The sequence below is a fragment of the Melospiza georgiana genome, chromosome 7 (genome assembly GCF_028018845.1).
Source record: "Melospiza georgiana isolate bMelGeo1 chromosome 7, bMelGeo1.pri, whole genome shotgun sequence".
NCBI lineage: Eukaryota > Metazoa > Chordata > Aves > Passeriformes > Passerellidae > Melospiza > Melospiza georgiana.
Genome location: NC_080436.1, coordinates 29509733 through 29537477, shown reverse-complemented (window position 1 = coordinate 29537477; position 27745 = coordinate 29509733). Strand labels below are relative to the sequence as shown.

Here is a 27745-nt window from a genome sequence, read left to right as displayed (position 1 = left end):
GTACCCCGCACAGCTGCTTGAGAAGGATGTGGGAAACTGAGGTAGGATAACAGGCTCAGGGCTGTCTGAGAAGCACAGAGGCTCCCCAGGTGTGTGGGTTGTTCTGACCAATAGATCTCTCTGCCCCATGTGGACTTACTTCACAAGTCAGTGTTCAGTAAAGGAGACGGGTTCAGTAAAGTAGCATGTGCCAAGCCAGTGTTTATAGGGCAGGGTTGTGGTCTCCAGCCCAGCACTTGTGCCAGCATCAGAGACGAATGTCTTAGTCCAGTTTGTTGCTGAGCAGTGTAGCCCATTTCTCTGCGTCTTTTGAGCTGTTGCATCTCTGTTCTCTGCTCCTCTTGATGCTCCCTGGGCACCTTTGAGCACAAATCAAAGTATTGTCGCTTGACACCTGGAGACAGATCCATCATTTAGATCAGTAGTGCTTGGATAGTTCTCGGAAGGTGTTGGAAGTGCAAGTGTTTGTTTCCATGTGGGATTCTGAATTAGATTTAAGAGTTTTGCAGCTGGAGAAGGGATGTTTGAGAACTTGCAGTAGGAGTCAGCTTTCTCTTGAGTAAAGGACTACACCCAAGTGCAGAGTGGAACTGCTGTGCTGTCGTATCCAGGGTCTTCCTTGTCGTGACAACACAGCTTGCTGTGTGGAGCAAGCCTTTGTACTGCATTCCTGGGCTTGGCAAAGTCGAGCCTTTGCTTGTTTTCCCTGTTGAACCCTGTCAGTGGGACTGACGCCTGGAACTTACGAGAGGGACAGAGCAATGACATGTCACCAGGGGTGATTCTGTGTTTCATAGTCTCACTTGCCTAATTCTTTATTTAATTGTTGCCAACATAAATAGATTTTTTTCATACTGATGCCTGTAACATTCCTGTGAAGTCCTTAGAATTTGTCAAGCAGCTTCAAAACTTTCTGTTTCAAGAGGAAAAATGCCATGGTGTTATACACTTCAGCCTTGCTTCACTTAGCTGATAACAAGTGGTGCTAAAAGTGATAGAGCAGCAGATTTTGGAAGTGGAAATGTTTCTGTAGTTCACGTGATGTTCCCAGAAGTACAGCTGGAGAGAGTGCCTATGATTGAATGAGTTGGTCCTCCAGACATCTTTGAAGTTCTGTAGGGATCTTGAATCTGTGCTACAGCTTAGGTATTAAGAAAACCATGTATCTAAACAGCAAAAGTCAAACTGAAATGAAATGTCTCTGTTTCTCCCGTATTAATCAATCCTTCTCTATCCATCAGGCAGTTTGGTCAGGGCAGTTGGATGTTAAGAGGATGAGAGTTGACAGCAAGTCTGGCCCCTGTAGTGGTTTACAACATCACAGACAAGGATGGGGGCAAGATGTCCTCTACAGAGGAGCCCTCAACAACCTTTGTGTCAGGGGCAGGTCAGAAAATGTTTCAGGAGGCTGGACATAAAATGTTCAGAGGGATAAAGTAGCGACCTTCCCTGCATGTACTTTACAATTTCAACATACATGTGGATTTCTGTGGGAGTAATGTGGCTTTGAAGCCTGTGGACTGCCATTACAGGTCCCTTCTGGCCTCAGATGACTTTGGATCCGGCTCATGTGTCACTGAGTGTCTCATTAGCTCAGCCTTGCCTAGACTAGGGCTGGAAATCTCGGTGCTGTGCCTGGATGGGGCTTGCTGCTCTTTGTGCCTCCTTGGCTGGCACTTGTAATTGAAGCTTCTCCTGGACTGTGACAGTGCCAGCACACCTTGGAGCAGTGATTGCCAGTGCAGAGGAGAAAATACTGGCAAGTATAGAAAGGTCTGTCACCTCAGCCAGTAAAATAGACTGTCCATGTCTATTAATTTCTTCAGACTGACTTGAGCAAATTCTGAGCAGTCTTGACTGTGAGGGAAGGGGTTTGATTTTTTCCTTGATGAAGGTTGATGTGACAGTGATGTGCAGCTTTAGCTTTACCTCGCTGTTTGATGGTGTCCTCTTCATGTTGTGCTTTGCTCAGTTGTTCCATTTCCATCACACTGCACAGTGTTGAAGCTTGCATTACTGTTTCTTTAGAGCTCATTCAGTGGTTTGGATCTTGTCCATTGCACCAACCTGTTACCAGTTCTCAAAGCTGTGTGAAAGCCTGATGTGAGCTGTTTGTGAGCTTTGCACAGTGGCATTCTGAGGAGCTGAGCACATACATGTTCCTTGGCATTCTGCTCTGGTGTCTGGCTCTGTCACACATGGGAGAGTTCACTTTCTCCTCTCTTGGGGAGCATTAGCACTCTTACACCTGGAAAAAAAGCCACACCACAAAACCCAAATGAACTGCATGGAGTTGTAACTGTTCAAGTTGTGGAAGGGCAGTAAATGGGTTTTGTTGGAGAGGTTGCAGGTGCTGCCCAAGAGATTTGATCTCAGTTCATGGTTAGTGTTTGAGTTCATCTGGCTCCCTGTCCTGCCCCTTAATCAAATCTCTGCATGTTTGGCTCTGCAAGGAGGGAGATGCCCATTCTGCATCCAGAAATAAGTATGCCAAGCAGGAGCCACAAAATTAATTATTAGGGAAGCGTCATCATCATTAGTTTATTGTGAGTGGGAAGATTGAAAAATCTCTAATTTGTTTCCACTGCCAGCAGGATAACAGACTAAACAGCCTAACCAGGCCAGTCCCTGATGCAGTGTGTCAGTATTTCAGGCTTAATCTATGGCCCTTTCTTTACATCTTGTGTGTAGATACTTCTGATTCCAAGATACTTCAGAAAGCCAAATTGAACCAACAGTAATTTGCTGAGGCATAAATCTGATCAAAATAAAGTCAGATTTTGACAGGTGTTTCAAAGTGCTGCTGAGCAGAAGGGAGGAATTGCAGGTGTGTCTCTGCCTGTTACATGCAGGTGGTTTCATAGGCCAGAAATTCCCTTAACTGTTGCTAGGTCTCAGCCCAATTCATGGTACTGTCAAATAAAACCTCCCTCTGCTCCTCCATGTCCTGTGTTTGCTCCACCCAGTGTTTAATACACCTCAGAGTGTCGTGGTGGCTTTCTGCACTCCCCTGCAGTCTGTGCTGACGGATTTCTTTGGCATCCCCTCCTGTGCAGTTGCAAGTGCCAGGCTGAGTGGGATCTGCTGATGCCTGGGTGTGAGGGCAGCCCTCCTTCCCCACCTGGAGCTGCTCTGGTTCTGGGTGCTGCCTCCTACACTCCCAGCCCGTCAGCAGCTGGAATCCTGCTGCTGCTGCTGGGTTCTCCTCTCTTTGGCCAGGAGTTCCCATGGCAGCCCTGGAGAACAGGGGTAGGCAAAGACCTCTGTTTTGCCATGAAGAGAATTGTGCTTAGAATCATGGAAGAGAGATGGGTATTAGCTGGGAAGCCTGAAATGAGACCAAGAAAATAACCTTTTTCTGAAACTGTTGACTTGTGAACTGCTGCTGTTGCACCCCACAGTCAGTGTCCCTTGAGGGCTTGCACCCAAGGTTTGATCTTCTGCATGATTTTCCTGTTCCAACCTGTCATTTTACTAAAAGCACTTGTCTCTCAAGTACTTCCTTCCAGGGTAGTTCTGGCTTGGACTTTCACACAAAAACTGACTTCTGTGTCACTGGCCAGTTACAGATGAATAGGAGTAGCAAGGTCCTGGATGACTGGAGTAAGAAATTTATGTCAAACCCACTGCTTGCTTTAAAGTTCAGTTATTTGGGTCTTATGTGATGTATTGGTTTTTTTCTTTTCCCAAGGTGTTATCTCACCCTCAGTTACCACTGCCACTGGAGACTTATTTTAGAGTGACTCTGGGAAAGGCACTGAATTCCTGTACCTGCCTGTAAAATAGGAAGGTGGTATTATACTATTTTTTCTTCAAGTGATGTACACAAAGTAGATGCTTTCCATCTTCAGGACTGCCTAAACTAGTAATCTTAGTCTGAGGGACTCAATAATTCACAATGCAAAGAGAAATTACAAGATTCAGATGTTCTGTGAAGCCACTTGTGCCAGCAAACTGCAAGTGATGATGGGTCACTGCTCTAATTCTCAGTAGTGTTCTACTTCCAAACCTTGCTAAGCATTTTGCCCACAAGGCTACAGGTGAAAGCCTATCCTTCCTTTGTTTTTTCCAGATGATCCCATATTGCTGCTGGATTCTGGAGGAGAGGGTTAAGCTGTGGCTGGAAAATTCTGTCCTGCTCTCCTAGGTGCTGCAGAAAGGGGGTGATGACACTTCCATTCTTCTGGGCTGCCAGACACCCCCCTGGAGGGAACCTTGTGCACCCTTGGCTGGATCACCTTGCAGAGCCAGTGCTGGATGGTTTGTGTGCCAGGGTCCCACAGTGTCAGAGCTGCAGGCTCTGAGATAAGGTTAGATCTCTAGAGTAAGGCACAGGGAGCATATTTTCATACACATAAACTCAAAACTCGAGAACTATTCACAGAATTAAATGTCATGATGATAGTCCCCCCACCACTGGTCCCACAGGCCCCTAGGAAGTTGCTTGTAGTAAATTTCCTTGGAATCATGAACTGAGATGTCTGCAAGAGGGAGTCCATGGAGAGGAGCTCCTGCCATTGTAGGATTTTGAGCTGTGTCTTGGCACTTGAATTGTTAAAAAGGAAGGAGACCTTGAAAGCTCATTCTAGACTTGTCCTTGTCTCAGACAAAGATAAAACCAAACTAATTTCAGAGAGGGTTGTATTAGGAAAACAAAAGATGTTAAAGCTCATCTCATTTTCTACCCCACTCTGGAAGGGTTACTCCCAGTCTGCAAAGTGGTTTCATTAGTGTAGGGTATTGGAGTCACATTGAGGTGACCTGTGACTTGTCTTGATTTGCTGCAACTTCATTGCTGAGGAGATTTTTCTGGAGATTGTTGCATTGTTGAAATTGGTGGCTCTGTGTGAGGTGTTCAGTTACCCAGGCAGCAATGTAAACCCTTAGTGGAGGCATAAGAATTTCTGTTATCTGAAGCTTATCTCTCATTTCACCCAGGCTAGGTAATGCAACTTTCACAGCCAGCATCTGGCCTAGAAGGCCATGGTTAGCTTAAGCCCTGGAAGGCCATGGTTAACTTAAGCCCTGGCAATCTTTCATCTGTCTTCATTCTAGAGATCTGCTCCAGTTTTCCTGATGGCAGTGGAGCTGTGCCCTGCTGCAGGTTGGTCACTGTCTGTACTTTGGAAGATGAGCCCCTGAACAGACTGCAGGTAAGTTTGACGACTAGCCAGTGTTTAGCAGAGTCCAGGACGCCTTCAGCCAGGCCTGGCTCTTCTGAGGATGGACTGCCTGCAGCAGTAGAGTTTTGCACTGCTTTAGTGCAGCTGGTGCTGCGGGAAGACAAAGAAATGCTCCTCTGAAGACCTTCCTGAAAGAAACTGCATCCATCTAGGCAGTGCTTTGCTTCTCAGCGAGGTTGGACTGAAGTGGTGGCCCTGGCAGTGTCTGAGGACAGTTAAAAGTTACTGGATGGGGCGTGGAAGGAGCGCATCAAGTGCCACCAGAGACACTTGGTACACGGAGATAAGCACGGGGCTGTCCCACAGCTAATTAGAAAAGCATGAGTTGTCAGTCTGGAAATCTAAGATGCCATCTTTGGATTAGGGGGAGGCTCAAGTACAGGGCAGCACTAATTACTGATTTAAAACAATCACAGTGATTGTGTAATACTCCCTGTGACTAAAGAAACATTATTACCTTCTCATGGATGCAGGTGAACGATGGGGAGAGCCCAGCTGTCAGTTGCTCGCTGGGTGTTTCCTACAACTCCCTTTGGCTCCAGAAAAATGTCGCTTTCTTCTTCAAGTAGGACACTTGATGTGGTACTTGCCACCTCCTTGTCCCAGAGTTTGAACGAGTAGGAGCACTTTGAGCTGCTTTGTTCACGGCTGCTTGCACACCCAGGGAAAAGTGGGTTTGATTTCGTGCTGGTGATTGTAATACTGTCAGGCCTGACACCAGTCCCCTCTGGGGAGGGTATAGCTGTACTGGTGGAAGCAAAAATAGAGAAGTGGACAGAGGGCTGAGAACTTCCACCCTGCAGAGCTGCAATTTGACACTGCCTTGCTGATGAGATCTCCACTTAGTCTTTGCAGCACATGCTTTCCACATGCTGTTCTAAGTGCTCTGAATTTCTTGCCCAAGGGGGCTTGGCTGGCAAAACAAGTTAGTTGTGTGTTGACACTGCCCACCTTGCAGAAGTGGTGAGCTACTGCAGGTTGGATGCCTGGTTGCTTTTATGTTTGAAAAAATTGCTCCATTTGGCTAGGGTGGAGATCTCCTGAAGGATCAGAGTTCAGTTGTTGACAGAGGTCTGTTGAATATACCTTAAACTAATTTTAAACTGAAGTGACTGTGCAATTAGGTCCTGAGACTTGTGAAGAAGGTGACTTGTTGGTACCATTGTGTTGCTGTGTTATTTCTGCAGATGTTGGGCTACAGCTAACCATGCACACAAAAAAAAAAAAAGGCAGCAAAGGAGTGTGGTCATGTTTACAGGTTGGTTACAAATGAAGCTCACTGGCTGGAAGTTGAGAGAGACCTTCAGGAAGGTGCCTGGTTACTGAGTGGTGCTGGCTCTTGCCTCTGGTGACTGCGAGTGGCAGCAAGAGGCTTGTCTGCAAGCTTGTGTTGGAGCAGTTGTGTTGGAACAGTTGTCTGGGGAAGTTTTGGACTGCACTGACTTTTTGGCAATTGAAGATGACAGCGGAACATGACAAAGATGATAACCTGATGTCTAGAGCAGAAGAGAGTGGAATGTAATTTTAAAAGTCAGATAGTTCTATTGGAAGAACTCCCAAGGGTAGGCAGGACACCAAGAGAGTAGTAGTGCATTCTTTATGTGCTTCACGTTCCCTTCCTTGCAAGAGAAAGGAGATTCAAAATTTCCTGTGAAGTTTCCTAAGATAAAATCTGACTTGAGAATTGCAAATCATGCACTTTCACTTAGTCTGAGGTGGTGTTCTCCTAAGTGCTGAAAAAAATTCATTGTCTTAGGTGCCCAGTTTAATATTGCAACAGCATCTTAGGTAACAAGTATTTCCTTATTAGTGTTAGGATTAATTTATTCTGTCTGTCGAGCCAGTTGCTTTACTGTGAATTGTATCAGCTTTTATGCTGTTATGATGGTAGTATCTAAGCTGAGTAACTTTGGGCTGTTTGATCTTTGTCAGCTTTCCCCTTTAAATTCATTATTTTGAGCTCCAAGGTGGCATTAAACATAAACCTTTGTATAGTGGCTCTCTGCTGGATAGCTGTTGATGGAAAATTTGGGTGTTGTGAAGCACACAGTTTTGATAGCTGATTAGTGAAACAAAGCACTTTTTTTCAATGACAGAATTGGGGTAGCTTTTTCTCTTGGATTATTTTGTCTGTGTGTTGAGCCTAGCCTGTCTCTCTGAGGTCAGACTGCAGGGCTTGGGAGGATTGGAGCAAACCCTTGCTCTGGAGCTTATACTGGCAACCCTTCTCAGAGCTGGGGGGAGCTCCAAACACAGGACCTGTGCCACTGAGTTATTAATTTTGAGTTCTGCATTGCTGTTCTTCTGTAGGAAGAGGTTGTACTCAACATCCCAGTCCAAAGTTGTTTATGTCTTGTAACATTGGCTACCCAAAAGTCCAGGAGTGGACCTCTGGGGCTGGCAACTGTGGCTTGGTGGTTTTCAGAATTTATGTGGGGAGCATCTGCCCAGATGATTGCAGACTTGGTGGGATGCAGCAGCCATGTGCTTCATTGTCTGGCAGGTTAGTGTTTTTGTCAGTGTGGGTCTTGTTTTTCTCAGGTGGTGTTTTTTTCCACTTCCTCCTTTTAGGAAGAGGGGAGTCAACAGACTTCCTAACATGTGTAGGATAGCTTTTTTTTTTTAGAAAAGTGCTACTTAAACATGTGTTAGTTGGTAGATGCAAGCCACATTGAGCTTTTCCTCTTGGTTTCCTATTACTCTTTTCCCCAGGATTCAAAGATGTTTCTGTCTCTTCTTCCCCATATGCATTTGATAGTGGTACCATAATGTATAGTGCATCTTCTACAGTCCTCAAGGCTGTGACACAAATTTGTTCTTCTGTAGTGCACCAAGATTTTTGCCCTATGCCTTCCTTCATGTGTTTAATAAGCAAGAAAAGTGGAGAGAAATTTATTTATGTTCGTTTGCTTTAAAGATTGTTTCTGTGCTTATAAGTCTCTGTAGGCAGAGACTTAGAAACTCTTTAATGAAAACCACATAGAAGGCAGACCTGAAGCTTTGAATGCTCATTTCTCATGGCAGAATGTCCAGCTAATTGTTACTGGACGTGTTGGGACATGCCTCCGTGTGATGTTAATAAAAAATGGCTATTTTGTGGCAACTGGCACTCATTCACACTCTTCTGTAATCTGAATTTTCAAGTTTAAGCAAGTTCTAAATTTCCATTTTAAAAGCATTTAGAATTTCTTCACTATGTATCCAGTTTAACAGAAGAGTCCCTTTTTGAACATGTGTGCAGCTTCTGGAGTCCAGAAACAAACTGCCCAGCTAACTTGAAGGGTTTCAGCTGGAATGTGGTAGCAGTTTAATGCCAGTTCCCTGTTCCTTCTCCAGTAGCTCCATGCTACAGAGGTGTCCAGTGAAATGTTTCTCTGCTATGTGACAATCCATCCCCTGGATATTTAGATGCTGTGTGTAAGACTGTCTCCCTTAAGTGGAGTGTCTGCAGCAAGGAGCGAGACCAGCCTGTGCTAGAGGGCAGGGCAGGGGCCAGTGTTCAAAGCTGCAGACAGGGAGGCCTGAACGAGAGCATCTGCTGTGCCTGTACCATTGTGGAAGTGGCTCTGGTTTTGTGCCTGTGCTGCCTTGGGAGTGAGTGCCATGTCATGAACCATTTTTGGTTGAGGATGGGAAAGCTCAGAGTGCTTCTTTCAGATTTGGTGCTAAATTGACCAAGTGAGAAACTGTAGCATCAGTAGAAACTGCAGTAAAAAGGCAATGCTTCCTTCTAGTTTGGAACTCGAAACTTTCTTTTAGAAGAAAAAAGGTGTAAGAGTACTGATTGGAGGTGGTGTTGACAGTCTTAGTATTTAAAATCAAATCCCTCCTGAGGTGACTTGAAACAAGATGGTAGGAATTCTGTGTGTCTTTGAGATGGTTTAGATTGGGGTAGGGGTCACAAGCAGTGATCTGGCACAGCACTAACTCAGAACTTGAGGTGCTGTGTGTGCAGTAGCAGCCAAGGCTTCCCTCCTGCTCTGGGGATGAGTTTTGCTGACAAGGAGGGAGCTTAGTGTACAAATATACAATCCCTTCTGGCTGAGGGTAGGATTTGCCTGGCAGTTGGTTTGAGGTGAGTCCTTTGGTTTACTGAACCAGTTTTGATGCCCATCAGCCAGCAGGGATTTGAACTGCCTGGAATGGAGGGCCCTGCACTCTGGTGACTCCTGCACAGGCAGTATGGGAAGCTGGGATGTCTGGCAATGCTTGTAGGCTTAGGGAGGCTGAGGCCCTCAGAGCTGAGTCTGGATGCTGTGCTGGTGGTGGTGAGATGTGGCCAGGGAGGATGGGGGAGGTAATGAACTGAATACCTGCTGTGCAGAGGGTGCTTCTGTTTCCAGGCTGGGGTTCCTGTGTGCATCTCATCTGCTGTCAGGTCCATTTTGCCTTATTAACAGCTTTGTGAAGGCCTTATTTGCTCAAACAGAAGGTATTTATTTGCTGCCCCTGTGCTTCCAATTAGCGAATTTGTGCCTCCTTCCAGCTTCCTTCCAGTTGTTTATTGAACCAGGTGTCCGCTGCACAACCTCTTCCCTTACTCTGAGCTTGACCTGCTTTCCTCATGTTGGTGGAAAAAGTAGGGCAGATTTCTAGCTTTGGGTATTATTAGCCAGGAAACAAAAAGACACCCTGGGGTGGGTTTTTATCACCCACTTCCTAAAAGAGCTAACCTGTGATGAGGGAGTGCTTCAGGAAGCACTGTGGTGGTGATGCCAGGAACCCTGTCTGTGGGAAAGTGGAGGACAGGCCCTTAGTCTGGTCCCTGGCTGCCTGGAGAGATTAATTTTGCTGCAGATGGAGGGACAAAAAGAATCACTAATGAAGGGGACAAGAGAGTTCCTAGGGTTCAAGAACATAAACAGAGCCCTAATATACAGTATTTGTTTTTTTTTTTTTTTTGCATAAACCAAATGCTTCTAAGGTGATGCTGTGCCTCAGAGTGGCAGCAAAGTTCAGCCTGACCTCCCTTGTGAGTGGCCTTGGCTGTCAGAACTGCATTTAGAGTGTGCCAGTGAGTGCTGTTTCCTGGACATGTGTAGTTGGGATGTAACAGAATTCAGCCTGGAAACAGCTTGAGCACCTAGTTTTTGAAAACTGATCATTGTGCATTCCTGGAGCCCTGTGTTAGTGCTTTGTCTTGCTGACCAGCTGATGACATTGATTGCTGAAGGCCAACAGTCAAAACAGGATCCAGACCTCTTCCTGCTTTCACTTAAAGTAGAGAGGTTTTCCTGGTTTTCCTGGTGACCTGCTTAAGGATTTTGTCTCCACCTTTTGGGGTGGATGGTGGCAGTTGCAATAATACTGATTATTAATCAGCTTTTGCTTTAAGCCACAAATTTACTGTCTGTCACTAAAACTTCAGGGAACTGATGGGTAACTGCTATTGTAAAGAATAAGGTTTTTGTCCTGACCTACCTTGTTTGATTCCTTAAAATAGACCAGTGCTGCTCATATCTGAGTTACACAGCTTCACAGCTGTATGTGAATAACCTATTTTGTGACATGCTTTCAATCTTTTTTTTTCTCTCCAGTCTTAATTTAACCTATAATACTGTTCTTTTTCATTTCTTTCAGAATGGACTGCTGAATTGGGATTTATTGCAGACTCAACTGTACAGCGCTGCTCATTGCTTCATCTATTACCAGTTATTTAAATTGGACTTTTAATATCCTGCCAGCTGCTGTCCACACACACATGGTGCATTGTTGCCATTCTCAGAATTGCATCTTTGAAACCCAGGCCCTCAGTAACCTTCACAGAAGAAAGAGGCGACCTCCTGCGTACGTTTGTAGAGGGAGTTTTTGGCCCTGCTGCCCTCTGGCTTTCTGGCTGCTGCTGTATTTCTGAGACACTATGGAGCCCAGCATGGAGTACTGCTTAGCACAGGTGCTGCAGAAGGATGTTGGAAAAAGACTTCAGGTTGGCCAGGAATTGATAGATTATTTCTCAGATAAACAGAAGTCAGCTGATCTTGAACACGATCAGACTATGCTGGATAAAATGGTTGATGGACTGGCCACTTCTTGGGTAAATTCCAGCAATTATAAGGTAAGACTTTGTCATGTGGAATGTGATTACTGTCAGAAGTGTCGATGGCAAATGCTACTTGATCTAAATGAAAGCTGTATAGTAGACATTCTATGGCACTGTTCTGTAAGCTGGTAATTAGACTGAGGCAGTGATTGTAGTTCCATATCCTGGTAGCTGATAGCTGCTATGATATCGAGGACTCCAGGCAGTAGGAATTGGGTGAATGGTGTTTGAAGCACAAGTGGATTTACATTTGGTGTTCATAGTTTGTGATATCCTGGTTTCTTTGTGTACTTTGTTAGCTGGTGCCATGCTTTGATCATCCCAATAGTTTAGCAGTGTTCATGATTTTCTGCCATACTAAAAGGTTTAGGTAAACTGAAAAAAGCATATATGAACTGTGTTTGTTTTCACTGTCATTTAATCTTGCTAGACTTTTGCTGTTTTCTGTGGGCAACATAGTCAATGAACTGTGCTTAGCTCAAGAAAGATAATGTGTGTATGTGTCTTCTTTGGAATTTGACAATGTTGAGATGAGTTGGTAGGACATGGAACTCCAGTGCCTTGTTATCCCTGCCATGTTACTTCATTTCCCTTCAGATTTAATGGGGAAGTCCTACCACAGCCAGGTACTGTGAGAATGGAGAGGGATTCTCAGCTGTGACTTGGAAAACTCTTGTCCTGGTCTGTTCATGAGGCTCTCTGAAAAGTCTAATGAAGTACTGAAGCTATTGTATGGGATGTAATAATGTTCCTTTTAGTTAAGTGGTGGGGAATCTCAGAGTGAAAGTTCCTACAGTGCTGGGCCTAAAGGTGGGGGTTGTGCTGGAGTTCACACCTGTAGAAGTGAAAGTGGGACTGGCTGTGTAGGTTGTAAGTGCTCTGGAGCTCAGCACACTCTATTAAAATTATTTTTAATAGAAATTTTGATTGGGAGGTGGTTGTGACATTGCAGTGTGTTCTGCACGACTGCATTTCTTTCTTTTCATTTTTGTCACCAAGCAGCTGTTGTAGAAGCTGTTTGGCATGTAGGGGAAAAAAAACCCAAACACTAAAAACACTATCACCCCACCACCAAAGCTAATATGGTCTCAATAGAGAATCTGTTCTGGTGGAACACATAAAGAAATATTTAGCTTGCTGTTGAGAACAAGCAGTGTACATGTAATTTCCTGAGAGTATTACATATTCTTACTGCCCTTTTCTTGCTAACTGGCTTTCTCTTACAAACTTCCATGATTCTCAGTGGAAGAGTAACCCAAGCACAGTAAAACTGAAATTATTACAGGATGTTGCATGGATTTCATGAAGTGATGTAGATCATAGAGCTGTGCAGTGCTTTGCAATCCCAGTATTGCACTTAGTTTGCAGAATTTCTATTCAGATAACTTGCTCCCTTCCCAATCTTTTGTCTGTTGAACTACATGCTTATAATGATCTCTGTGGTATTCATTTTCCAGTAACAAACTGGTGGCACTTCTGTACTGTAGTGACTCTGTTCCAGAACTCATGCTGCTGAGCTGGCTGTTCATTAATGTGTGTGTTCTATAGATAGCATTTGCTGTGATTAATAAGTTCTAGTAAGCATAACAGAGACATGTCTCAGATGTCTGGAGGGTGTTTTCTCAGTGAATGAGTACAGTAGGAGATGTGAAGCCTTTGAGTGGGGCAAGCTGGCTGTGTGAAGGTCAGTGGTGTGGTGAAGTCTGCTTCAGGATCCAGCCAAGGCTTAGTGCCCCATGTATGCCAGTCTCTTCCTTCTGTTTTAATGCCTGCATCTGCACTATCATTGCCTTTTTCCCTGACTGCTCGTGGGGTAAGGATTCAGAAGCTCAGCTTTGTCTGGTGTGAGAGCACAGAGGAGCTGGTGCCATCTGATCCAGTTCATGGATTAGTGTGTCAACTTCAGGAGTGAAAGGCTGAGCATCACTGCCCTAGGAAGCCATCTGGAGAGCTGAACTGCAGTGAGGGCGTCTGCTCACAGTGGAAGAGGCTGAATATTTGTAGACTGTTTCTCTTCTCACCTCAGTCTCTTCATTTGAAAAAGCATCAGTTTAAAACAAAGATTGAGATAATCTGCATGATTTGAACTTTCCTAGCACTTCACCAATAAAGTGTGTGTTCTCACAATAAGACTGAGTGTGGATAACAAGAGCCATTATTCTGGACAGCATCCAGTGGATTCGTGGCTCCTGCCTGTCTAGGACTCCTCTAACTGAACACTTGTGCTTATATGTTATCACCAAGGAAACATCAGTGGACCAGAGAAAAGGCATCTCAAAGGCAAACCAGTTTAGTTTGGATTAAAAGGAGCTTGAACTGGTGATGAAATTGCACCTTTACAGGAAGGGCTCAAGCTATCCTCCCTCATTGGTATCCATGTCTGATCTGTGTATGTCATGTCCATCATTGACCTTTTTAGGCTTTGTTGGTTTTTTGTACATTGTTTCTATTTTTTCATAACACTACTTTGTGAAGTCCTTGACCTCAGCACCATGACTGCAGATAATGGAGTCATTTTTTTCAAGATATTCTGGAAAAAACAGAATGATGGAGGGCAGATATGTTTTTCTTTGGTTGGTGCTGTCTCAAGTCTGTTGAAAACAGCATGTGTAAAACAGTGAGGCCTAACATACTTCTGATAGCATTCAGTACTCTGAAACTCCTAAACAGATTGTCTTGTGACCTGATCACTGGTCCCTGCTTTGTAACAGACAGATGCCATAGGTGCAGAAGGCACCTGGATAGGTCAGGATGCTTTTCAAGTCAAGGAAACATAAAGGTGATTGTAAGAAACAAGGCACTGAAGTCCAGTGCAAAGCCAGTTGCATATTTATGCTTGCTTGAAGTGTGCTTGAGCTGCACCCAGCAGCCATTGCAGGCTTGAGTTTTCTCAGCAGTGCTTACAGGTGTTTAGAAGACGTAAGAATGGTGCAGAGAGATAAGATGAATTCCCTTTGAGAGCTCTTACTCCTCTCTGGAGCACAGTTGCTTATAGCAGAGAGCCTGTGTTTGTGTGAGCACTAGGACTTGTGGATTACACCAGTGAGGTTGGGCTGGGGAAGGTATTGCAGGATGCTTTAGGCCAAAGAGGAATTCTGCCTCTGGTCTGTTTCTTCATTTGTGCTTTGTTTGCCTGGTCTGTGCTGTTTCAGGACGGTGGTTCTGCTTGACTCCTTTTCTTCCCCTGCTGAGCATAAAAGAGAGTTGTTTTGCTGAGCTTTGAATCTCTGAACAATAACTAAGGCCTGCATAGAGCTGTCTGTCTTAAAACATGAGGCAAAACAGCAGAGCAGTGTCAGAGGCTTCAGCTTGTCCTCTCAGGTTCCAGAATGCTGTGGCAGGGGGAGAGAGCTGAAATGTCAGTAATCCCCTGGTGAGCCATCTCCCTCTGAGCTGCTTCTGCAGCATTTAGTCATGCTGATGTTGAGTGTACAGGATCCCCTGGCTCATCTGTGCCTGATGAGCCTTTCTCAGTACCCAAACCATGATGTAAATGTAATGTAAACTAATATGTCCAGGATGTTAAAGTCGTTTTGAACCAGCTGCTATTCCAAGAGGTGAGGTGAGAGTGTTTGGCAGTGTGACCTTCATCTTGCCTGCTTCTCCTCAGCAGTATTGGGAGATGAGGTCTCTTGCACCACTTTCCCTGGGATGTGTTGCCTTTGCTAGTGGAGTTGAGGTTTCCAGTGGAAATAGCTCTTATTACTGCATGGTTTTTTAGACAAACATCCAAGAGGGAGATTGGTGGTAACAGAGCCTTCAGACACATCAGGGTCCAACATAATGAAGAGAGATTCTATTCAGTGTTTTCACTTGTTGCAGAGTGGTAGGAGAGGCCAGCTTGAAGGGAAACTGGATGGAGGTTTGCAGTAAGGAATTGGATGCAGCTTTTTTTTTTTTTTTTTGTGCACTTTGACAAGTGGTGATTTTTTGGCACTGCACTGCTCTCGCTGGACAGGGTTTGCTTTCCAAGGAGGGTATCTCACCTTGCATGGAATGGTCCCCATGTCCCGGGGCAGCCAGCTCTGTGTGAGGCTCTGTGCCCAGCAGTCTGTAGGGCTGGGTTTTGCCTCGGAGGGGCGAGTTAGGAGCTGACATGGTTAACAGACCCCCAGGTCTGAGGACACATCCACAGCCTCCTGCTGTGCTGGCTGGCTCAGTCTGTCAGGGCAGGGCTGTGTCCTGGGCTTTGTTTGTGTTCATGTATGCAGCACTTCAGATTTGATTTGTTTAGTTCCCAGCTGATTTTGGTACTGAGAGAGACATCATTCTCTTTAAAGTAAAATGTAAGATGTTAACGAGCATTTTTTTTGATATGGTGAAATATTGCACAGATCTTTTATTTCCCCTGATAAAATTCCTAATAGAATTAGAGAAAGTAACCTTCCATTCTGATCTGTTTCTGAATATCAAGCATTTCAAGAGCATGTTTCACTGAGCTGAAAAGAAATAAAACTTACATAAATTAGCTGGCTTTCTTAAACTGTGCATCGAATAATTTTTTTTTGCTTGCTAATTGAGGGGTAGAACAGATGGTGCAGGCTTAGTTTAAAGTGACATCCATTAGAGTTACTTAAGCTGATGAATGGTTGTTCACTGTAAGCATACATTTGTCCTCTATACCATGTTTATTTTGGTTGAAATTCGGTAGAAGAAATCCTGATTTAAGACACAATTATCATGCATGGTTATGGGTTGATATGATAATTTGGTGAGTGTGTTTTGTTGAGTATTTCATGCACGGAGGGAAAGGACTTCACCATCTGTAGAAGAAAAAGAGACTTGTAAAGGGTTTCCAAGCAGCTGCTGTTAGCTGCTGAGTTTTGAGCTGCTGGGGGTGCATGGAGATCAGTAATGTACACAGTCAGCTACTGCTTTCATCACTCTTTACCATGAAGCTGAAATTGCTAATAATGATGAATTAAATTAGTTTTGATGTATAAAAGACATGAGAAAGAGACTGTGGAGGAAAAGTGGTCTTGAGATCTGGACTAGAGAGTACAGCCCATTCCTTCCATATGCCCATATTGCAAAAGGGACTGTGGCAGAAACTGCTGTTGATGACTTCCCTTGTGGGGAGAAGAGTTACCTTAGCAAGGGCTAAAGACTCATTCTGTTTGAGCTGCATTTGTGGAGTCTGCCCAGTCCTTATTTTTAGGCTTCTGTGCTGGCATGCTCCTAATAGGTGGGTTTTCCTGCCTTAAACTTATGGAAGAGCAGAGTTTGGGCTCCAGTTTCCTGTGGGCACTGATGTTCCTTCCCAGTCCAGCTGATCAGTTGTTTTTTCTCTGGCTCTAATAGCTGGACCTGCCTTCCCAACACTTAACTGCTCTATATGGTAATTTGATTGGATTATGGTGCAGCTCTTACCTCTCTGGTGTCAGCAGTGTGGGGAGTGCCACAGAGGGTGCAGTGCAGAACAGAAGATTGTAGCAGCTGGAATAGATCAATTTCAGTGCTAGTTTCAGACCTTTGGATTCAGAGCAGGGGAAAAATTACCCACTTTAGCAAGTCAGCATTTAGAATTCCCATGTAGCTTTTTCTTCATACTTAAAAGGTAATAATGACTGGTGTAGCAGGAAGGATTGTCCTTTTCTGGCTGTAGTGGGCAGAACTCTAGTGGAGCAGTAATATTTTCTTGTTTTATGCACAAAGTGGATGTGCTACTGGCTGCATTAAAAAAAAGGTTTGTGATCCTGAGCGTGTTAAAGAACAGTCTCTCAGTTGTTTACCAAGGTATTACCAAATCAAATACAAATAATGAGAACCTACAGGATCCCAAGGGAATGTGCAGAGTGGAGACAGAGTGTTGAAATAATTAGGGCAGAAGTTTGTTTCCATAGTGGCACATTCAAGGTCTAACCTCTTTTTCTCCTGGCTTTAAAGCTCAATATCCAAAGCTCATTCATGAATTGGAGGGGAAAATAACCCCATCCCTGAGAAGACAGGTAGCTTTTGTAAACCAAAGTGTATTTCCTTTGGGTCACCTGTTTCAGAAGTAGTTGAAGCCTGGAGCAGAGTCCTCAGGTATCCCAGAAATGTCTGCAGCACAGCAACCTTACAAACCGTAAGGAGATGCTTTAAACCAACCAAGAATTTCACACTCAGTAAAACCCTTCCAACCATTTCCATCTCTCTTGTTTTGACCAAAGCAGCCTGAGGGTAATTACAACACTTACATGGAGTTTTAATTAAATGACAACCTGATGTCCTGTCTCTTGGTGGCCCATAGTGGATGGTGAGAAATAAATGGAAATATGGGATACAAAGTAAAAGTCTCCCTTGCATATCACTCTGTCTTGTAGAGATTTGATTCCCTGGTTTTGTTTGCTGACCAAAGTAAGTTCCCTTAGGATTTTAGTGCTGGGACTAAGAAAAGTTGTCTGGGGCTATTTTTTTCTTGTTTGTTTGTTTGTTTGCTGTGTTGTTTTTGTTCAGTGTTTGAATTTTTGTGTGCCTGTGGTTTTGGTTTTGTTGGTTTTTTTTGGCGTGTGTTTTATTTGGGAGGGGTGGTATTTTTTGGTGTGTATTTGTTTCGGTGTTTTTGTTATATTTTCATTTTGTTAGATATGTTTTCTCTTGTGTGTTTGGTAGAGTGAGTGCCTCAGCATTGGCAAGGCCAAGAGGCTCTTGTTTTGGACTGTGAGTCTGGGTCAACACACGACAGACTGAACCATTGTGGTTACTAAATTGAGAGGATAAAGCTATTCCTTTAATGCTGGTGTAGTGTTTCATTTGCAGCACTTCACTCTTGTCACTGGGGTTTATCAGAGGTCTAACAGAGTTAGCCAGGTCTCAGAAAACCTTGGTGTGTGTTGCTTCACTGCAGGCTAAGGGTCACAGCTGATGCATTGGTGGAAAAGGCAGATTATTGGGGATTTATTTTCATGGGATAAGAGTGTACTAATGCTATTGTAGAGTGCCTTACTGGGCCCTTCTGTGGCATGTGTTGTACAGTTCTAGTTGCCTGTCTGCAGGAAAGGAATTCAAGCTGGAACAGGTGCAGGGAAGGGTTAGTGGGGTGTCCAGGGTATTGGAGAGCCTGCCTAACCAGAGGAGACTAAGAGGTTTGGCTTGCTTAGTTTACAGTATGAAGGCTGACAGGGAACATGACTGCTGTCCATAAATACATCAGAGGAGTGACCGTCAGGGATGGGAAAGAACTCTTAGATTTAAAGGGCAAGGTTAGCACAAGAACGAATGGGTATAAACTGGCTGTGAGTAAATTTAGACTGCATGTCAGATGAAAGTTGCCTGCAGAAAGAACATTGGAAAACTCCTGGAGATGAACAGATAAGGACAAGACATTTGGTTTTAGGATAGATCTTGCAATGATTTTGAATTGTTTATGCACAGTGTAGAGTAATAGGATTATGCATAGTGGTAGGACAATTTTGTTTCAGTCCTTTGTGTGGTAGAACAGATATGATAATATGTCTTAAACTTCTTGAACACTTTAAATAAAATATTTTGAACAGTGTACTGGTTTTGATCCTCAGAAATCCCAAAGTGACTTACAGAGACTGTTCATATTGTGCTTGTTACCTCTGGAGTAAAATTAGCAGTCATTTATATGCATGTGGGACCCATCTGCCTTCATGTTTAGTAGGTAGCAGGGTGAGTAGGAGTGAATCCTCACTTTCCCTGACACGACCTGAATGGAAGGTTGGTGTCACTGCTGGATTTACTGGGACCTTGATTTTTTTGCTAGTCTCTGAATTGTTCAATGGAGTTTTGTTGTCCTCTTGATGTTGAAAGAAATACTCATCAGCCCCCAGAGTCCTCCCACCAGCACCACCCTGTTAGCTACTCCACTGAAAGAAAGTATGCACATTCTTCCATGTCTTCTTCGTGGGATATTCCTTGAAGTTGTCTTAAAAGTCATCCTTGTCTCACCTTTTGAACTTCCACATGAACAAATTGTATACTGAAAGTGCCGCTGTCAGTGGGCTCTAGTTGCCTCTTGGTCTAGTTTTAATTAAGTCATTTTGTAAGTAGGGAAGTTGTATGAAGCCTCATTTCCTTTGCCTTTTTCTCTGTAGATTCGCTGGTATCTCATGCTTTGGTTTTCCTCATGCTGAGGTCTGTGTTTCAGTGGATTCTCTTTTCGTTACTGTATTTGCATATAATCTTTGGTATCTCTGTTTTCCCTATCATATTAGGTTGAAATTTGTTAAAATTGGCTAAAGAATTCAGAAGCTGGGTGAAAAAAGAATAGCTGAATATTAGATCAACAATTTAATGATCTCTTCCTTAAAAATAGGACTGGAAAATACCTGATAATGCTTTTTTAAACATTCCAGTGTGCTTTTAGCATTAAGTGCACCCATGGGTTTTTTTGGAAGACCAGCCCACGGGACTAGGTAGTCTGCTGCAGGGTTCCCTTTGTGTTTCAGATGTGCATTTCTGGCTCTGGCAGCCCTCCTTTTTCAGCAGGTGCATTTTGGAACAGAAAGGTGGCATTGCCTATAGGGTCACAGGGTTAGGGTTAGGGTTGCAGGGTCCTCTGGACTCACCATCTAGTTTCATCCACCATATCGCTGTATATTGTCAAGGCCCTAAAACTTATTTATTACTTGTTTTTTAGCAGAATTTATTAGCTGATAAGCACTAAGTGTCCCAGTGCCAGAGGTGCTTGCATGAATTGACTCCCATGTAAATGTTTTTGGGATGCCAGTGATGCCAGCAGTTTTGTGTGGTGACTCTGAGTCACCCAGGGTACCAGTGACAGCTTCACAGAGGCTGGGCACAGTCAGCTTGCCTTGCTCAGAGCTGGTGGCTGAACTGGGCTTTGTGTGAGTCTGTATGAAGCTGCCTCATGTAATTGTATCCCGTGTGTCCTCTGGTCTGTGGCTGTATCATTAAATGTAGGAGGGAACACACTGGAGACATGTAGTCTGAATTTTTCCAAATGAATGTTGCCTCCCACAAATCATTCATTACTTTCCTTCTAGATGAGATTTTTTTTTTTTTAATTAGGCAAAACCTACTCAGTTCTTCATTTGTGCTAAGCATGTAACTTTAAAACAAAACAACATTTGAGTATTCAAGAATCAGAGCAAAGACACACAGTTATCAGACTGTGGAGAGCCTGATATTTTTTTTAGTGTGGATGGGATTTTGGCCAGAGGAAAGAATGTGTAGGATTGAATCTGCATTAAGTGTGAGAGAATTTGTGTGGCTACTAATGCTTTTTCATCTCTAGAAGTAGCCTCCTGGAGAGAAGTTTGTGGAAATGAAGAAAAATTGCACAGTAGAGTCCTGTTCTGACATAGAACCACAGAATGGCTTGGGTTGGAAGGGACCTTAAACATCATCTGGTTCCATCCCCCTGGCACTGGATGGAGCACCTTGCACTAGAACAGGGTGCTCAAAGCCTCACCCAGCCTGGCCATGCCCTTGGTGTGGCAGCTCTGCTCCTATGGACAGGACCTGCACACAGGCACAAAGGCTGGCAGGGTTTCCTTGGGGTGTGGAAGCACTGTGGGGTGAACTGTGGTGGTGCCACCCTGCCAGTGTTGAGTGTTTGTGCCACTCAGCTGTATTTGAGAACCTGGTAACAGCAAATGGGAAACCTAAAGTTGTTTCAGTTCAGTGTGTTTTGAAGTTATATTGTCTGAGTAATATCTGCATTTCCTGTGAAGTGTATATTAGGAATCAGCTCTTTGTACTAATTTTCTTTGTGTCTGTTAGACCTGTGCTCTATTAAAAAACAGCGAGTTTGCCATGACTCTCCATTTGACTAATGTCAAGTGACATAGTTGTGTTGGGTCTGATTGGAAATCCTGCAGCAAATGGAGGCATCAGTGCTTGTTCAGTGACATGGAACAAATCTCTGCTTTTAACAATTTGGGAGGACTCCGTGTCTCACTGTTGGGAGCTTAAATAAAGGGTCACAGCTCGTTCAGTGTGGTATGGAGCTGGGCTTTACAGGCTTTTACTGATGTACACCCATCACCAGAGTGGTCTGATGGAGCCAGGCCTGTTCATACTCCAGTTACTGTCATAGCTCTGTAAATATAGACACCTTGAGTTTTCACATTGGAATAAAAAGTGCACCTGAGTTTTGGAGGGAATTCTGTTTGCTCATAGTTGATGGAATCAGTCCTGATGCATCAAATTGTTTAACCCAATGCTCCTCAATAAACTGTGTATTTGTGTGTGCTTTCTTGTGTTTGGAGTGCTGTGTACAGAATGATCCTTGTGCAAATACTGCAGTACACTCCTACTTTAGTAAATTAAGCCCTTGGAGAAGGCAGTTGTGTACCTTGATTGACTCTGAGATGCTCAGAGGGGCGCTGCAGTGTCCTGTCCTGAGGCACCAAGGGTGCCATCACTGTGCTGCTGTTGTGTGCCTGGCTGAACTGCTTGACCTCCAAAAGGAATTTCTCACTCAGTGATTTGATGTGGTATGGAAAGCTGAAACTGCACACAGGTTTTGGGACGTGCATGCTCTTACAGATTGGAATATTTTGTCTGTCTGGCTAGAGATTTTCTTCCAGGCCGGTATGGGTGGCTTTCCTGGTTTTCCTGTCTGCCTCTTCTGCTTTCTTTCCCTTTAGGTCTTTGGGAAGTTGTTACCTGCATAATGTTGCTGGAATGTGAATAAGTTATGTGAGTAGGCTTGCTTGTGAAAGGCTACTAGCTTCAATCCCCATCAAGATCTGAACTTTCTCGTTGCCTTCAAAGAACTCTGCTTCTTTCTTCATGTTGGTCAGGTCCCATTCTCTACTTGCAGTTTAATCTGTTTCCTTCTGGAATTTCCTGTTCTATAAGCCTGCTGAAAGTTAATGAGAAGGTTTCCTAAGCAGGAGGGCATGTGTGGAGAAAAGTGCTGTGAAAAGTTGCACCTAGAGGTGGTTTGATGGGAACTAGTCCTGCAGGTGAATGGAAAGGCAGGAGCTGACATCTTGGACCAAATGACAGTGCTTTGAAGGTGGAGATCTGAAACTTCAATTTGCTGAACAGCTAGAGAGTGATGGTGGTGTGAAAAGAAGGATCATCCATGAAAAAAGGTATCTGTAAGACAATTCCATTACAGGAGCAGTGGTACAAATTGGGGCATACATTTGGGAAAGGTGGAAGGGAGAGGCTTTGTAATAGCAGAAAGGTGAGCTGCTGAGAACCATGTAAGAACTTCAAGCTGTTTAATCAGATGAGATGGGCTGGATTTTAGGTCTGCATGCAAGTTTAGAGACTTAACAAACTTGAAAAGTATCTTTCAGGTTTCTATCAGGGAGAGATCTTGAGTACTAGGTACTAGCATGGTCTTAGCTGTTTATCCTTCATTCTGCTATCACCGAGGTATCTGGGGCTGATGCTAATTGATGTAATTGATGGCTCTCTGATAGGCATTTCTCAGTTTTCTGGTGGCCATTTTCAGGAGGAAGTAGTGCATGAGAATTGTGGCAGAGTGTGCTGAAGCTGGACAAACACTTAAGAATGAGAGTTGGTGACTTTTCTGGGTGGTAGCTCTGTTACAAAACTAACCCATGTGAAAGCTGGTACGAGGGTGGCTTGCTGGCTTTCGTCTGTGGAAAGCAGGTTTCTCATGATGTAGTAGTGAAGTTGTCCAGGTCACATGGGTCCCATGGGCTCCCTAGTTATTTCAGCTAATGTAAAGGAGGGAAATAAGGTGAAGGGAAAGTTGATTTAGACCGGAAAGCCAGGGTGAATTGCTGGAATATGTACTTCATATTCTGCGTGGGTACTCCAGGCTTCCATGTGGTGTTCTGTGTGTTTTAACTAGAGTCCGTATTTATCACAATTGTTTTGCAGGAGTGTGTTTTGTGATGATTCCAAGATCACTGGTCAAACATCAATATAAGTTTGGCACAAAGGGTGGTTCAGGGGGTCCTGCTGTTTTCATGCTGCCATTCAGAGGGGCTCCTTTGCTCCAACACTGCTGAGCAAAGGCTCTGCTTTGGGGGGTGAGATACAGAGTGAGAAAGAGGGGGCAGCTGTGCAAAGAACCATCTCAAAGAACCAGTTGTTGTGCAGACAGCTTAATGCTGGCAGTTCAAAAGGCTTGGATAAAGCCCTCTGGGGAATGTGAAGGTGTGCATGAGCCAGGAGCTTGGAGGAGAAAGGAGCTGCTGATCTGGGAAGAGATGGAGCTGTGGGGAAAGATGAGTATGGGATAGACTCTGGTCCTTGTGGGAAGATATCCAGTGATGCCTCTTATGTGGCAGTCTGAGAGGAAGAGAGCAGGAGGAGAGATTCTGGTGTGTCTTTTAAAACTGGGATAAGGGAATCACAGGCAAAGAGAAGAGGCCAAGGGCAGGACTTTTAGATGGTGTTTATCAGGGTGGGAGTTGAGCCAGGAAAAACTTCAGGCACAGTCAAGAAGATGCCCTGAGCCTGTTTATCTTCCTTCTGTTTTCTTCATGGCTATCACCATTGAAGTCTGGCATCTTCAGACTGGGAGGATGAAAATAAAGTGTGCTACTGGGGGATTGTTTTCCAGGGATCAGAGGGATGCTTGTGAGAAATTAGAGAAGCAGTTCTGGTAAGTAAACGTGTGCTGGAAAATGGCTCTACAGCCAGACTTGGCTGGGGAACAATTAAAACAAAAATGCTCTAAAACCTGCTTTTTTAGTCAGGAAAGGTGTGGTAGGGTTGGGACAATGGGAAGTCTGGAACTTAATTAAGAGCCAAATCCTGCTGCCACTGAAGTTGGAGAAACTCAAATTGACCCCAGCTGCTGCAGTGTGCCATGTGCAGGCTCTCCAGAGACGGGATGGAATTTTGGATGAGCACCACCTCTAATGTGCAGAAGATCTGTCTGTTTATTTTTAGTTTGAGCTCTTCAAATGCTGTTAATAACATGCCTGTGTTACTTGTGTGCATGTTAATAAGGATTAATTTACATCTGAATTTTGTTTCTTATGGAGATTTTTCCTAGGAGACATTCCTTTGAGGCATTCCTTTAATAATAATAACAGGGGGGGTAACTAATCTTGTTTAGTCTTTTGTTACGGAAGTCAGAGTTTGTGATTGAAATTTATGATTTTCCACTCCCACTATTTCAAGCTTTTGAATCTGTATTTCCACGTGATAGTTTCAGAGATTTTAAAGTAACAACACATCGATACTTCTTTTTTCTAAATCAGTTATATGTGAATTTACATCAGAAATTTTGGCTTCTGTGCTAGTTACTTTGGTATTTTATGAATGTGGCATCTTCTAAATGTGCTATTTTGTATAAATCTTACACAGGAGAAGATGGGGGAAAAATCTTGGGCTATTACAGTTTTTTTATACTGCCCTAGGAATGGATACGGGAACAACCCCAGCCCTCTCTGCTGTTTTGTGCTCTTGGAGGAGCACACCAGTTTTGAAACTGCGAGCTCTCAGCCACGTGGAACTTGGTTTATTGTTTAGGGAGCTGTAAAGATAACTTGAAGGTAATGAGGCTGTTATCTGTGGGCTTCTGTTTGCTCTGTAGAGATCCACATCCTTATTAGAAAGTATGTAGATCACTATATGTTTCAGAAGGCTGAAAACTATTGGTTTAGAATTGGGGGTGGGGAGTCCCCTTTTGGCAGACGACAAAAATGCTTGTTTTCCTGCATTTTACTGTGGTATAGGGAATGTCTGTATTTATAGCAAAAAATAAATTGTTGGTCACAATTCTTAGTTCTGATTTTCTTCCTTTATTTGATTTGAGAATCTTAAATCAAGTTAAACCCTAACGCTGTTTCAGAAGAAATACTTTATTCATAGAAAATAATTGGTTTCAGTGCAGAAGGAACTGCTTGGGATTTTGTGTACTGTATTACATGGGATATCAGATTAACTGATCTAATGAGGCCCTTCTGCCTCTAAAAATCTGTTACTGGTGCAAATAATGTAGGATAAAGAGATCATAGTTTTTGCTGCCTGTATTCTTTAAAATAATGTAGCTTGATACCAGACAGATATTGTTTTCAATAATTCTCTTCTTCTTGCTGTTTCCTTTGTACTTCCTAGATCAGTAGTGTGAGATTCCCTCTCCTCCAGACAATGTTTGTTTTGACATCCTGAAATCTTCCCTTGGTTATTTTGTGGGAAATCTGCTATCTCATTTGACTTGAATAGAATCACTCTAGGTATAAGCATCTGAGGGGAGCAGCTGACTAACCAACATTACAAGCTGGATTGTGATTTGGAATTAAGGTTTCAGTCACGAGAGCTGTCCTTGTCCGGAACATTGGTTGCTTGGGTTCATGCTGGGTGATCCATTGGGGGTTGTATCACTGTACTGAAAGGGTTACTGTTCTGTGGCAAATAGCAGAGCTGAGAGTGAGGTATTTGGAAAAGCTGAGCAGCAGATACTTGGTTGTCCCAGGACCTGTGGTAGTGTCCATATTCTTGCATTCTTCCACATTCTTCTTGAACTTGAGGGTGCATCCTGCTCCTCTGAGGCTTGGCAGGGAGGGAGATAAGGAGTGAACCCACAGAGAGCTGAAAGAGGTTCTTTGCCACAAGCATTCTCTTTCTCTCTGACAGGTTCAGTGTTTGTGGATGACATGCTTAACCTGCATATGGATATTGTTTTCATCTTTGTGCCTGTTTTGAATCTCTGCTCTTCAGTGCTCATTTTTGGAACTGTTGCATATCTGTGAGATGAATCTTGTTTTTTCCTTTTATCTAGCATCAAAAGATTAAAAGGAAACTTGAAAAGAAGCATACGTGCTTTTATTTGACTTGCACAGCTAATTTTCTCCTTAATGCTGTGAGCTTCAAGTTGCTGCTGAAAGCAAGTTTGTGCACATGCACCAGGAGTCTGCAAGGGAAGAGTCACAGGGAGGTAAATGCTTGGTTCCTGGGGAGATTCCCTCTTTCCTTCTGCTCCTTTGTTAGTGGTGAGCAGCAGGTGATCTGGCTGCACTCTGGGCAGTTGAGGCTCATGTCAGTCTTTGTCATTTCTGGGCCTGGTGGGTCTCAGGCTGTGGTGGTGCCCCATGCTTTGTGTAGTGCCATCTTCTGTGTTTGTCCAGAGTATTTGAGCATAGACTCCTTCAATAGAGATAATGCTATTTGATGTCTGATGTCTAAACCTTTCACTAGAGCTAATCTGTATAAAACTTCCTGAAAGTCCTGCTTGTTGTGAGAAACCTCCCTGCTTCTCCCCTGATCTTGCAAGATCTGATTTAGAAATACTTAGTTCATGTTTTTTCAGCATATACTGTAAATAGTTGGTTTGCAGGTTCACTGCTCTTCTGATTGACATAGTTAATGATATACATATCTTTAAAGTCTTTGATGCTGGATCAAAAGAAAACAAAATCATTTTGGAAGAAGGAGATTAATATAAATTTTTAAATTGTGTAGTGCATTTCAGCTGAAAGTATCTGGAATTACTTTTCAGACCAACAAAATGGCTAAATCCATCATTGAAGCCTGCTGCTCCTACCTGCCTGAACAATAGCCATGGCATAAATGTGTTGCTTTCTGTCAAGGGAATTGGACTGGTTTAAATATTGATGCTATGTTCTTTAGTCAGCAGGCATTAAGGCAGAGATTGTGTTTGGTTCCTAGTTCACAGATGAAGTAGTGAGGCAATACTACAGGGAAAATCTGGAAGAGGCCTTGCAGTGTACCCTGCCTCCCTTCTGCCCACTGTGGGTAAGGGAACTGCTCTGCAGATTTAAGTGTATTTATTTACTGCAGCATTGGTAGGGGTTCAAGTAGAGCTGCTCCCCCTGCTCTGGTTGCTGCAGCAGCAGGTGCAGGAGGTAACTTGGCTCTAGGGGCCAGCACTGCTCTGGTGTGACTGAGCACAGAACCTGCTGTGCAGCCCTGTCACAGGGAGAGGTACAGGACCAGTGTTAGGAATACACTTGTACCAGGCATGGTGGGAGGAAGCCCTCCTCTGCCTGCATGACTGAAATAGGCTGGCAGGCAAGGTGACTGCACACTGAAGAGGAAATCCCTGGATATTTTTCACAGTGTTCATTTTTTGCCTTATGTTTCTATGAAGCTGTAATTCACCCCCCAAAGTATGGAGGCTTCTCCACAAATTCCTGTTGAAAAGGATTCCTCACTGGGTGGAAGGTGAGTGGCTTGCCAGCCTTGGCCCCTTCTGTGTAAAAAGATGAATAAACTCCTGCAGGTGGGTTTTGTGTGTGTCAGAAGATTACAATTACAGGTTAAAGACCATCTGTCTGGGCTGCTGAATGGTGATCAGCTGGGTGGGAACTGGGTTTCTGCTGGTGTAAAGGTTTGCTGGGAAAGCAGGTGCCCTTGCAGGGATTAGCTCCAGGGGAAAAGGTGTTTTCTCTCTTATTGCTATATGCAGGTGTTCTAGCTAATGCCACATGCAGATGCTTCTCGTTCCAGATTAATGATGCTTTGTGCCCCCAGGTCTCAAGGAGGTTGTTTAAAGGAGAGAGAGAAGTGTATTGACAGGATTCAGTTGTTGAGTCTGGTCTGTTTGCCCAGTTCCTCCAACCAGCACAGTGAATTCACTCTGGAGCCATGGGCAGGGTTCGTTGCTGCTGAGCTGGCAGCTCTAGCAGCAGGTGATTGCAATTGTGCC

At 43.9% G+C, this 27745-nt stretch overlaps 1 protein-coding gene across 10 annotated transcripts in view; it reads left to right on the top strand.

Moving 5' to 3' along the window:
- The first annotated feature begins 10766 nt into the window (after positions 1–10766).
- The window catches only part of CLASP1 (cytoplasmic linker associated protein 1), a 159023-nt gene continuing 142044 nt past the window's right edge, over positions 10767–27745 (top strand). For all 10 annotated transcript variants that reach the window (XM_058028127.1, XM_058028126.1, XM_058028125.1 and 7 more), the window contains exon 1: positions 10767–11238. In XM_058028127.1, the coding sequence (XP_057884110.1) occupies positions 11044–11238 (195 nt within the window). In that variant the 5' untranslated portion in view covers positions 10767–11043. The remainder of the gene's footprint in view (positions 11239–27745) is intronic.